This window comes from Durio zibethinus, chromosome 5 (assembly GCF_047325235.1).
Source record: "Durio zibethinus cultivar Kanyao isolate XHJ-2024 chromosome 5, ASM4732523v1, whole genome shotgun sequence".
Lineage (NCBI taxonomy): Eukaryota > Viridiplantae > Streptophyta > Magnoliopsida > Malvales > Malvaceae > Durio > Durio zibethinus.
The window spans coordinates 3,480,510-3,493,459 of NC_143166.1; the positions used below are offsets into that span (position 1 = coordinate 3,480,510).

Below are 12,950 nucleotides of genomic sequence, written 5' to 3' on the forward strand. Positions count from 1 at the left end.
ATAACTTCTGATAATAGTTTTGATAACCTTTTATAAAAGTTTGGTAATATTTAATACAATTTTATTAATCTTTTATATAATCTTTGCCACTTTTATATTATTTCAGTTAATTATGCTACAATTTTGGTAATCATTGAAAAAAATTTAATAACCTAGATATAATTTTGCTAATCTTTAATAAAATTGTAATAATTATATAATTTAGACAATCACCAATAAAAATTTGATAGCTTGTATATAATTTTAATTTTGATATCCTTTAATATTAATAGTTATAAAATTATATTTTATATTAATTAATAATAATACTTTTAGTAAAAAAATGTTTTATATTTTGATAATGAGTTATTATAGTTAGAGTGATTAATTTTTTTAGATAATACATTAAAGAGTATTACAAGTTTTGTTTAGTTTTAATTTTTTTAATTAATTTTAAAAATTTATTCTAGACTGATGGATTAATATTTCATTCCAAATACTAGCTTAAATTATTTCTTCAGTCATTTGACATGTTATTAAAGTTAAGATTTAAAAGTTACAGTAAATTTGATAATTCGTGTCATTATATTGTGTTTTACACGAAAATTTATTATTACAGATTGTATTGACGCAAAAATATAAAATATAATTTTTTATTTTATTAAATTTATTTATAATTTTTTTTTAATTTTAAATTATTTTATCTTTATATTTTTTATTTATATTATTTTCGTATCGTATCATATTTTAAATTATTAATCTAATTACAGATTAAAAAAAATTCAAACACATAATATCTTTTTTAATAAGATATGTTGTTGGATAAAAAAATTTAAAGGAGATTAAAATATTAAAAAAAAAAGTCGAATTGTGCTTAACAAAGAAAATAAAAACTCTTTTTACTCCCTTACGTTTGTGACCAAATGAGCTAGCCCTTGGGTTTTAAAGAAGTTAAGTGCAAACTATTCAGACAGGCAAGCTTACCATCCACAGAAATTTTACGTAAGTACAGAAAATTCTACATATTTCAAGCAATTATGCCGCATTCTTTTTACTGAATATTTTAAGTAAATTGTTTATTCCTATTGGATTAAAGACTTGAAATCTTAGCCTGAATGGTTTAGGATTCAGGAATCACGCAGATTGAGCAGGTCAAATGCATCGTTCCCCCATCAGAAAAAAGGCTCTTCAATCGCAGGATCCAGTAATAACCTTCATTCTGGAATCAACCCGTAAATCCCAAGAATCAGCTCCTGGATTTTTGTCTGACTTGCTCAAATATTAAAGCTTTGGTACACCAATGTACTGTTAGTTTAGTGGGACCAAAGTGGATTTCAGAATTGAAATTTTCTAATCTAAATCCAAAAGACCAAAAATAAGTTTTGTTGCATGAACTTAGAGGCCATCTTTACCTCACAACTCCAATTCACAAATAAAATGAATCGTCATAATTAAGCTTTTAAACTGTGCCGAAAGCCGTTAAACCATGCCGATCACAATCATTAGAGAGCACAGTTGCTTTCTTCTACCAGAAAAGTGAAGGAAACAATGCTTCATAGAAGGCTGCCTTCATCAATTGATACACGTAAGAGAATAAACAAGAGCACTTTTTAGATGTAGGTATAATTTGGACCAGCTTAAAATTCTGTATAATGTGACTCCATGATTACCACCCTGCAAATCCTTTGATGAGAGCAACTTCCCCCAAAGTTGAATCATGTTCTGTTTGATGTTGCTTTAGCGTGTTAAAAATCGGCGGATCACTCTCAGTTTCACCCTATTCTCTGCTTGCTGTTGGCCTGACAGAAATGCATTCTGTCATCTGGTTGTATAAGTATCGGAAGGTGTGTTTAATTTGTATTACTAAATTAGGCTGATGCATTCAGTTGGCACCGATTATGACAGCTTGATTGATGAGGCTTTGCATATGGTAAGAAAAGAGGGCACAAGTTTTGAAAGATTAAAAGAGATCTGATAGGATAGCAAAGGTAACTGGGTGATTCAGCAAGCCCTGGACTCAAATCTCGCAACTTATAATTTTTTTTATTTTCAAATTACGGCTTCTTTTATATTAAAAATAAAAATCAAGGTGGCTGCAGCGAAGGTTTAATGTGATATATAATAGTGTTAGCTAGCTCAGAGGATCAACTGCAGCGCAGCATCAGCTTGCTTATCATTTATAAAAAGAAACTAAAGGAAGATGGAACATGGATGGATAATTGATGATGTTAATTTGCATCAAATTGCATAAAGGGAAATTACAGTTCTTTTTTATAACGTAAAGTTTGTGCACTTTGAAAGCCTGCATCAAGATGCAACAGCACCCTCAAGCTAATAGGATATGGTTTTAGCTGTGAGACCAACCAGCTTCTATTTTTTTTTTCCCTTTTTTGAAAAATTGCATCGAGTATTTGATTGACAAACTATTGTTGGCCTGTCAGGTGTTGGTTTATGCTTGAAGAAAAATCAATTGTGAAAGCAATCTTTGCTTCTGATTCTGAATATAATATTTCACTGTTATTTTATACTTTTGTTTTTGTACATCTACCTGACAACCTTTGTCATGGACTTTCGAACAAGGAATATATATATATACAAAAAAAAAACAAAGGAACAGCTCCAAAACAGTATAAACAAACACTCATTTTATATACTTACAGATGGATGCATGTATTACATAAGAAACTCAACATTCTCTCAAAATAATAGACAGACCCACCAGATGATGAAATGATGCAAAAGATGAGAAGGAAAATGGGGTTACTTACCCTTTCTTTCCCTTCCCTGGAAAGATTATAAAAAATGACAAAAAGAGCAGCCTAGTTCTAACTGTCTGAATAAACTAACGCTATGCATCTGGCACAGGAATCTTTGTTGGATAACTCCAGCTCTGCAGGCCAGGCCCTTTCTCACAACATACAGATGACAGCTTGGCTTTCACCTAATTAGCTTGCAACATGCATACACTTACCATCCTCCTTTTCCTCAAAAAGGTGATGAAGAGCTGAACCCACAAAAATGTTGGGATTACTTGGACACTGAAACCGGGAAAACGCAAAGGGAACATCACAGACTTTCAGTTTTTCAGTCCACCAAGATCACCAAACAGAGCAGGAGCCTCCCTCTCCAGCAGGGACTCGAAAATTGTTGAAAATGTTGAAGTGTATTGGCGCCTGTATCTTTAATCATTGCCTAAGTTGGTGTTTTTCTTTTCTAATCCTAACTTTGTAGCGGTTAAGCAACTCCAATTGAGCATTCCACAATAATCAAGAACATAAAATCAATAAAGAAATAAGTACCATTACATTTACAACTGAAAGGTAGAAGTAACAAGAAAATATAACTCTATGATATGAATACAAAGAACAGCAGATTAAGATTTACCGATTAGCCTTCCAAGTGTATTCTGCCTAATGCAACTACATAGCAGCATCTCCAATACTCCTTACTCGGAATTCCACACTCCTCAAATCGCGAAGATGTTGTAAAATCTCTTGAAGAAGGTACATTCCTTTATCTCCTTTCCTCAAAGAGCTGATACAATGCTTCAGAAACTCCCTATCTGCCTCAAGTGCTTGTAGCCTCTCATAAACATAATCCACCTCTTCCTCAATTGCAAGCTTTTTGTACTCTAGTTCAGAGTTGGCTGGTGAAGAATGTTGCAAGGCAACAGAATCAAAGCCATTTTCATGTCCGTTCAGTATCCCATCTTCAATTTCTGCATCAGTGGCATCAAAAAGAGGGAGAAGTCTCTTTGACTTTGCAGCCATGAGTTTTTTCTCTTGGTCATGTTTCCCATTCACTCTCTTGAAATGACTATTGGCAACCCCATTTGTTTCATAGCTGAAATCAGAACTCTCATGGAAGCCATTACCATTCTCTTTATATAAATACTCAACTGATTTTATATCCTCAAAATGTTGTTCGTCTTCATCTTTCAGTGAAACCAATTTCTCTTCCAAAACTTTGAGCTGCTCTAGAATTGATTGCCTCTCTTCCTCAAAGTTAGCCAATGACTCCTCCAAATATAAAACTGCATCAGCAGGGGTGTTCTGGTTGCAGTCCTCTTGACGGTTGTCAAAGCTATCTTCTTCCTTTGGTTCATGATTCAAATCAACTGATAGTCCATCGCTATCCTCAGCATTGCTGCAAGATGTAGAAGTTGCGCTCCTAGTGCTGTCATCTTTCCTTCTTCTCAGCATTATCATTTTCTCTTTGGCCTCATAATCCTGAACCTTCCTGCGATATATCTCCAGCTCTTTTTCAAGCTCTGCCTTCTCTTTCTCTCTCTTGACCATAAGCTCATTCAATAGCTGCAAGGCTTCCTGATCATACTCAGACTGTTCTTCCATCATCCTCTGATACTGTAAGGCTTCCATCTGCATTGCTGCCTTCTCTTCTTGAAGCCTATTTATCATTGCCATTGTCTGGTTTGCTGCTACAGCAGAAGCACTCCTCTCTTCCTCAAGTTCTGTATACAAAGCATTTAAAGCCTTCCTTTCAGCTTTTAATGCTGATTTCAACTTCTCAACGGTCAGTATTCCATCAGCACCCTCAATGTCACTAAAAACACTTCCATCCAATGAATCTTCTGTTCCTGATTCTCTTCTGTCAAGCAATAGCAACTTCTTATGCAACAGGTGAAGACTGTCTATAGAAGAGGGTGTATCAGGAACTTTATCTTCCTCAATCTCATTAAGCTCTGAAGATAGTGATAAATGACTTTTTATTGCTTCGTCAAATGTCTCAACTGTTAAAGTTTTAAACTGTATTGTTTCTTCCTCAGCATTCTTGTAGTCTACGTAAAGGAACCCGAGATTAACACATCAAATAAAATATTAAAATTAAAAAAAAATTCTAAATTTGAAATTAAGGCTTACCTTGATCAGCATCTGCATGCAGTTGAGCAGAACTGGTGGTGGGATCTTCTTGTGTGCAATCATACAAATGTTGCATTTGAAAATCTTCAATTGGTTCATGATCAAGAATATCTTTCCCTATTGAAATCTCTGCTTCAATTTCATCATTTTGCTCATCAGAAACTGCATAAATTTGACAAATTGCTCAAACTTTTAAACTTGATAATTCAACAATAGCCATTAGGTAAAATTCAAATCATTTGGATTAAACAAGTACCTTGATTGACATCTTCATCCATTTCCCTTTCTCCAGTTGCTGCATTTCTTCGAACATCAGATTCATTCAAAGAGGCCGGAGTTGCTTGAGTGCTAGCAACTTGCTCATCTTCCTCTCCTGCATGCATTGAAAAGCTCTCCTTCCTCTCATTGGGCTCCACTGATTCAACTACTGCAACACTGGTTTCATCCTCACTTTCATGGGCTGAAAGTAATGCCACTTTCTCTCCTGAGCTGCACCTATTCTCCACATTCAATTCCACCAGTGTCCCAGCATGCAAATCAAAATCCAAAATAACATCTCCATTACCAGAAATACCTTGATCTTCCTCTCTAAACGTGTATATTCTTTGGCTTTCTACTGCAATAGAATCCATCAATTCAACAGGAATCAAATGACAGTCATCCCCCTCGATGTAGAACTCCAGATGCTTAGGCAGAATTTCAGGAGACTCGTCGTCTCTACAAGCGACTTGAGTCAACAGCTGACCATCCATTGACACATTTAAGTTTCCTTCTTCTTTCATTGACACTTGATCTTTCTGTATAACCACATCATCTTCATTAGCAGCCATTTGGTTGCAATCGAAACTAGAAATAAAACATGAGAAGTCCTCCTCTTTTTCCAATTCGCTTCCTTTAACACCCTCACCACCACCATCAGAAATGATCTGAACTCTATTGTTTTCTTCAATCCTCTGTTCATCTTCCTGATAATCAGCCACAAAATCTGATCTGATCCCATCTGAAGCATGACCTTCATCTACAAAATCATCAGCTCCTCCAGCTTCAGTAATTAAATTTCCTTTCTGGGGATAATCCAAAACCTCCCAAGAAGGCCTAATCAGGAGATAAGGAAAGTTCCACTTTTTCTCCAACATGACACCACAACAAGAACACTTGAAATTCTCTTCACCATTTTCTATCACTTTATCACCACCATCCTGGATTAAACCAACCTGCTTCATACATGGAAATAAAGCTAACTTCTTTGACAAGTCACAACAATCCGACCGTGATGAGGACAAGCAATCCTCACACATATCTTGAGATTCTGCTAGTTTCCGATGATTTGAACAATAACCCAGTTTAGAAATCTCATTGGCATGATCATCACACACAAGATCTCTAAAAGAATTCATGTGTTTTGATGGCTCAAAGATATGATCAAGCCTAGTACACCAAAGGCAAGGTCTTTTAAGACCAAAGTAATCAGCAAATTTAATGATAAGATAAGAAAACAGAGAATTGAGAAGGAGGAGAACGATCAGAATCCACTCTAGTAATGTGTAGACAAGAATAAAAGTGATTCTGTTCGTGTTTTTATGCAACATGGTTGCAAATTTGTTGGCTGCCATTAATGATGCTCTCTTTGCTGCTATGTACAGAGAGATTTAGGAGTTGTCAAAAGGGACAAAACAAAAAAACAAAGGAGTGTTAGATAAGAAGAATATCAAGAACTTTGGTTTCAATGAGAAAGAGAGGAAGAAAGAGTCTGGAGAATGAAAAGAAGGAAAATTGAAAGTGTTTTCAATAAGAACAGAAGAGAGGACGCAGAAGGGGAGGTGGTTTTATTTAGACTATAAAAGGCAGTCTGAATAGGGATGACAGCCAGAGAAGACTCAAAGCTGAGGAAAATAATTAAAGAACATTTCCCACATACTACAACCATTGAAAATCTTTGAGTCTGAGTAAATAAAGGAATTTTTTTTCCCTGAAGATCAATCTAACAAATACTTTTGAAAGAATGAAGTAGCCATTAGAATCTCAAACAGCTAAATAGATTTTTGTAGAAAAAGGGCAGATTTTATGTTAAGGAAAAAAAATTATATTTGTTTGGGTGAAAATTTTTTAGCTTAAGCCTGGTTGAAATGGATTAATGGAAGGGCAGAGACTAAATATGGACAGAGCCAGGCCAGCCCCTTGCCTGTCCCTCCAGTCTGGATTTTTGTTTGGGCAAACAAAATGAGATGGCCCACCAAACCTTACAAATGAGTTGGTGGACCACACTCAAAGTTAACTGTGGGGTCCACTTACGAAGCCAGGTTGCCAGATGCTCCTTCTCCATTATGCACGTCTATATTTCATGAACATGTATATATACATATATATATATATATATATATATTTTTTTTTTTTAGTATGGGGAAACTTTTATCCAACTGTACCGTCTTATTCTTACCAGGCAAATGCATTATTAAATTCATTTTTTTTGTTTGTTACTTTTAATGTTTAATAGTTAGTTTAAATTTTGATTAATTTAAAATTAAATTAAATTAAATTTTGTAAAAAAAAAAATTAATATCTATTTTTTTTATAAAACTTAAAATTAATATTTTATTTTAAAAAATTAAAATTTTAATCACTCAAATTAATAGAAGTTAGTATTATTAAATTCAATTTCTTGCTTTAGATTCCTTATTCTTATTTTAGTAGATTGCTCGTTACTCTTCTACTTATAGGATAGTACTAATTTTACCATATAATTTTGTCTAAAATAGGTTCTTGCACTCAATATTTGATCATTTTTTTTTTATCTTGAAAGAAAGATATTTGAATTTTTTATACGAAAATATATATTTATTTTTAAATTTAATATTTAAATACATAGACTTGATTATTTAATTTAATAATAAAAAATATATTTTGGGGTTCAAAGAATGAGTTTGAATTGTTTTTTTCTCTCTATATATGAATATAAAGTAATAATAGCGAATTTGAAATAGCTGAGGTAAGTACATAAATAAAGGTCTCTTGCAATGAGCATCATTTTTTTTAAATTGAGAATTGATTTTTTTGGTATTTACTAAAGGAATTGATTCCCAACTTACAATATGGGCTTTTTTTTTTTTTTTGTAACCTTATGACCTGCATCAAAGCAATCAATTGTCTAATTAAGAAAATTTTCCTCAGTAACTTCTCATTGAATTACAAATTGAGATGATCTCACTGAGTCGTCTTTTTCCTTGAAATTAGAATGCCTTAACAAACCGAAATGCCTACCAAGTTTCATGGGTAGGCCAAGGCTGCACCGACACCGTCTTCACTAGGGATGGCATCGGATCGGGATTAATAAAATATTATTTTTTAAAATATAAAATATTATTTTTTAAATATAAATATTTAAAAATATCATTATATAAATATATATAATTAATTAATTAAAAATAATTTTTTAATAATATCGGGTCGGATAGGGTCGGGTTTTAGGCATACTCGAACCCGACCCCGACCCGAAACCCGAAATTCAAAAAAAAATACCCGACCCTATAAGATCGGGTCGAATCGGGCCGAAACCCGTCGGGGACGGGCTTGATTGCCATCCCTAGTCTTCACCCACTCCATTCTTATATCTCCTTTTCCCTTTGAAAATTGAATCTTATAATTTTTAGTTAATATTTTTATAAAAAATATCGTATAAAATCTGAAAATTTAAAAAATTATAAACATTAAAATTATAAGAGTAAGTCATCAATTCATATGTGAGATTTTTAAATTTTTTTGAAATTTTTTAAATTTATAAATTGCTTACTACTTACATTATTTATGTCAACTCTTATTTTAAAATTCGAGTATTTTGTGTTTAAACTCTGAACTTTAAATACTTACCTCAAATTTTATTGATATTAAAATTTAAATTTTAAATCAATAGTTGTACAATCCAATTGATTTAAAACTTGGGTTGTTTCATTTAAGACATTTATTTTTTTTATATATAAATTTTTCTAAATACATATATGTGTGTTTGTGTAATCATAATCATACATTTAAAACAAAGGATATTTATATATCTGCATGTAAATTAGGTCAAATTTTTTTTTTAATTCTCTAATCTTTAATTTCAAGGGGAACATCACTTTTATGCTTTGCTATGCTTTTGCTTTAGTCAGGCTTACACAAATAGTGCTTAATGTCTCATTTCCTGCCCCCACTGGCCTTTAACTCCCCAAATCCCAATCCTAACTTAAATTTGAGCAAGTAATTTAACCACTACAGATAATTTTGTTCCCTCTCTTTTACTTTAAATTGCATGATCAGACATAGAATTTTTTAGTTCAAAGGCTATAGGATTCCAGCTCAAAGGAAATATTAGAATAAAGTAAACAAAAACAAAAACTCACTTTTTTGCTGAAATCTTTTAACAAACCAATATCCTTTTTAGAGTGAAGGGAAGATAGTAATTTACTATTTAACTCAGAATTTAAGGGTAGATTTTTTTGTTAATCAAAATTGAAGAACACTGTTTAAAAAGTAGAGTAAAAGTTACATGAGATTTTGATTTTGTCCATCTGATAGAGCTTTTTCGTGATTTTTGACCAAAAGGGCAGTAAGGTGATCCCACAAAGGGAACCTGAAAATTTCTAATAAACGCTATACTTTTGTAATCAAATAAGCAGCCATTCATTGTTAAATGCATCCACTCTTATTTTCACATGAAATCCTGCATATTTCCATAGTCAAAGCTTATGCTTTTGTTTTGAAATTATCGAATTTTGAAGAATGTATTGAACGAAATTTATGAATCCCTTATCCAAAAAGAAAAAAAAAAACTAAAATTTGATAAAAATTAATAAGAGATAATTTAATTTTGATAGTCTAAAGAGAATGAGGGACCCTTTGGGCATCATCCCGCACGGTTCGCGTGGCTATTAAGACATCATCGAAGAAAATGTTGAAAGTATATTTTGCTTAATCTTGTACTATAATCATAGGGTCCCTTGTCCCCTCATTCTCAATGATAACCAATGAAACTAAATTTTTTTTTTAAGCATTTGTGTGGAGAGGGACCGTATTACATTATTATTATTATTATTATTATTATTATTATTAAAATTATTCAATCCTACAAGCAAAGCTCAACTCGAAAAGTAAAAAAGGGGAATATAATAAAAATTTAATGTATTACATGATAATTTGTCAAAATTGATAGAGGCATGCAATGTAAAGTTTAGTTTAGTTAATTTAAATAATTATTTTTCAAATAATATTTAATAGTTTTAAATTTTAAATTTCAATTTCTATATATATATATATATTTATATTACCTTCACTGTGCAGGGCTGAACCATCAAAATAGAATCTATTTTCAGTTGAGATGAGCATCAGTGACAGTTGAACTGTCCAAATCTACAACTATTGTTACTATTCCAATGTACAGTAATATTGCTTCTTCACCGGGACTTTTTGGATTTTTCAAGCTGCACAAGCTTAAAAAAATTTGCTTTAAATATTTTTAATTTTTTGGTCATTTCCTTATTTTACTTTTTTTTTATTTAAATTATCAAAAATTCAAAAATCATAATGATTTTCAGATCGTTAAATAATTTTAAAAAATAAAAAATTATTATTAATTTTTTTAATTAAATGTGATTGATTATATAAAAAAATTATTTTTTAATAAAATCTTAAAATTAATTAAAACATATTGAAAAACCTTTTTCTTTACAAAATCAATTTGAATTCGAAAATATAATTATATGTAAAAAATAATTTACACTCTCACGTTACTTGTTTCTAAATCAATGCACTTAATCATATACTATTCTTCAATCTTAATAAAAAAAATTAAATTTTATATTAAAAAATAAAAATTTTAAAGCCCTTTCATTATCGCAATTTTGTTTTTTTATTTCATTTTCTTCATAAAATTGTTTTTTAAATAAAAATTATTATTCCATTTTTATTTAAAAAATTGATAATATTAAAAAAAAAATTTACTTAGAGATTTTTTTAAAAAGCACTATTTAAAATTTTTTAAAATTTGATCTTAAAAGACTCCTATTTACTTTTTAAATTTAATTAATACATATAAAATGTAAATAATGAAATTTTTAAAAATTAATTAATACATATGAAATGCAAATAGTAAAACATGATTATCATAAGTAGCTTTATTCTTTTAAGAAAAATCTTTTCCCTTTTTTCTTTTTTTTTTTAAATAATAAATAAATAAATAATTTTCATATTAAAAATTTTTTTAAATACCTAAATATTTTAATAATATTTTTAAAAAATATACTTGTTTAAAATTTTTTTAAAAAATTACTATTCGGATTCTCTTAACATCCTATAATCGAAAGTCTCATTTTTTAAGCATTTAACAATAAAAATTTTCATAAAAAAGTAATTATTATTATTTAAGGATGTTTATTTTAGTAAACATTATTATTTATTTTAAAATATATTTATTATAAAAATATTATTGACATAAATAATATAAATAAAATATAAAAAAATATAAAAATTGTGCCCAAATAAAATTTTGATGTTGAAAGCCGAAGTCACATGTTCGCTAAGCCAAAGTTTGAAGCCTAACAACTACAAAAAATGGACCTGGCGAATTGAGCTGCTGGAGTAGTTCGAGTCGACGGCTCCAGGTCAGGGTCAGCAATTTTTTTTTTTTTTTTCACTTCACTTCACTTTCATCTCCCTCTTAAAAATTTTTCTCTTTCAAACCAAGCCCCAAACAGTCGCCAACCTTCAAAAATAAAACCAGAAGCCAGTGGCTTTTCCGCCATCGCCACCTTTAGTGTTGCCCGCCACTCATCGACGCCAGTTTATGCCCAAATTTCATCCACTTTTTCCCTTTGTCTCCTCTTTTCAAATATATAAGTAGTTTTTCCTAAAAACGCTTCTAACTTCCTAGATTTGATTTTGAAACCGGCAACTTCAACCCAAAAAAACTTCACCTTTCGCCGCTCTGATCGCAACCTCCTCATGTTTCTCCCCTTATCCTAGGCTCCCTCTCCTCTACAAATCGAACTTCAAAGCAGCTTGTAGCCCCCAAACCCAAAGCTTTCCTCCTTACACTTTTGTGATTTTGTTTTCCTAAAAAATCCACCTCCGCTTCTCTGTTTTAGTTTTCGATATTATAGCCAATTGGGATTTCAAATCCCAGATTTTCTGGGAATGGGAAAGTTTCAAGACGTCACCGGCGGCAAGAAACCTCGCTGGGTTTTCTGTTGCAAGGGACGGCTTTGCAGGGTTCTGTTGCTGTCATTGAGTTTTAAAAACAATTTCAATCACATTACAGGTTTCTTCAACTTTTAGCATTCCCATTTTAGGATTTGACAAAATTGCTTAAAGGGGAGGGATTGCCTGCCATGATCAAAAAGGGTCCGGCAAGAGGAGGATGGCTGTTTGGGGAGGGGTGGCAGTGACGGAGACGCCGCGTCTCAGATGTTACCCATTTTTTCAATTTTCAATGCTTAATTTTAAATTTTTACCTAATTCTAATAAAATAAACTTGGGCTCTAAAATGCATTTTGGATGTTACAAAATAAATTGTGGGCTTTCATGCCCATTTGACCTAAATTAAATTGAATTTAGCTATGCAAAACGATACAAGTTCGAATGAGTCCAATTAAATATTTAAATGGATCCGGATTGGGTAATATTTAAAATACATTCAAATAAAATTAGGTGTTTATAATGGATTCGAAACAAAATTTATTATAATTCAGTTGATTTTCATCCTTTGTTGAATTAAAAATCTTTTGAGTACATTTCTCCGAAAGGGAAAGTCTTGGATTCAAATTCATTTAGTTGATTTTCATCCTTTGTTGAATTAAAAGTCTTTTGAGTACATTTCTCTGAAAGGGAAAGTCTTGGATTCAAATTAATTGATGGGAAAAAATTGTGATATTTCAAATTGAATGGATATATGCTAATGAGACATTGAGGTTCATGTGCATTCACATCACTGAAGGAGACAAGGGAAAAGTCATGATGGAAAATGCAAATGTGAATATCTAAAATTTGAAGTATGATGGCCAAAATTTGACTGATTATAAAGTTTCATACATAATAATTTTGCAACCATCTTGCCTTTTTTTT

General features: G+C 31.4%; 1 protein-coding gene across 2 annotated transcripts; it reads right to left on the reverse strand.

Annotated features, from left to right (window-relative positions):
* Positions 1-2,609: 2,609 nt before the first annotated feature.
* On the reverse strand, positions 2,610-6,982 carry LOC111282208 (myosin-binding protein 2-like). 2 transcript variants are annotated; one of them, XM_089760624.1, is made up of 3 exons: positions 5,116-6,982; positions 4,860-4,988; positions 2,610-4,777 (listed from the first exon to the last, which is right to left on the reverse strand). In XM_089760624.1, exons 1-3 carry the CDS (start codon positions 6,470-6,472, stop codon positions 3,399-3,401), a joined length of 2,865 nt encoding a protein of 954 aa, XP_089616750.1. In that variant the 5' UTR covers positions 6,473-6,982; the 3' UTR covers positions 2,610-3,398. The 2 variants fall into 2 exon arrangements, with proteins under 2 accessions (XP_089616750.1, XP_022725947.2); XM_022870212.2 differs by having other exon boundaries at positions 4,860-5,021.
* Between the last annotated feature and the right edge of the window lie 5,968 nt (positions 6,983-12,950).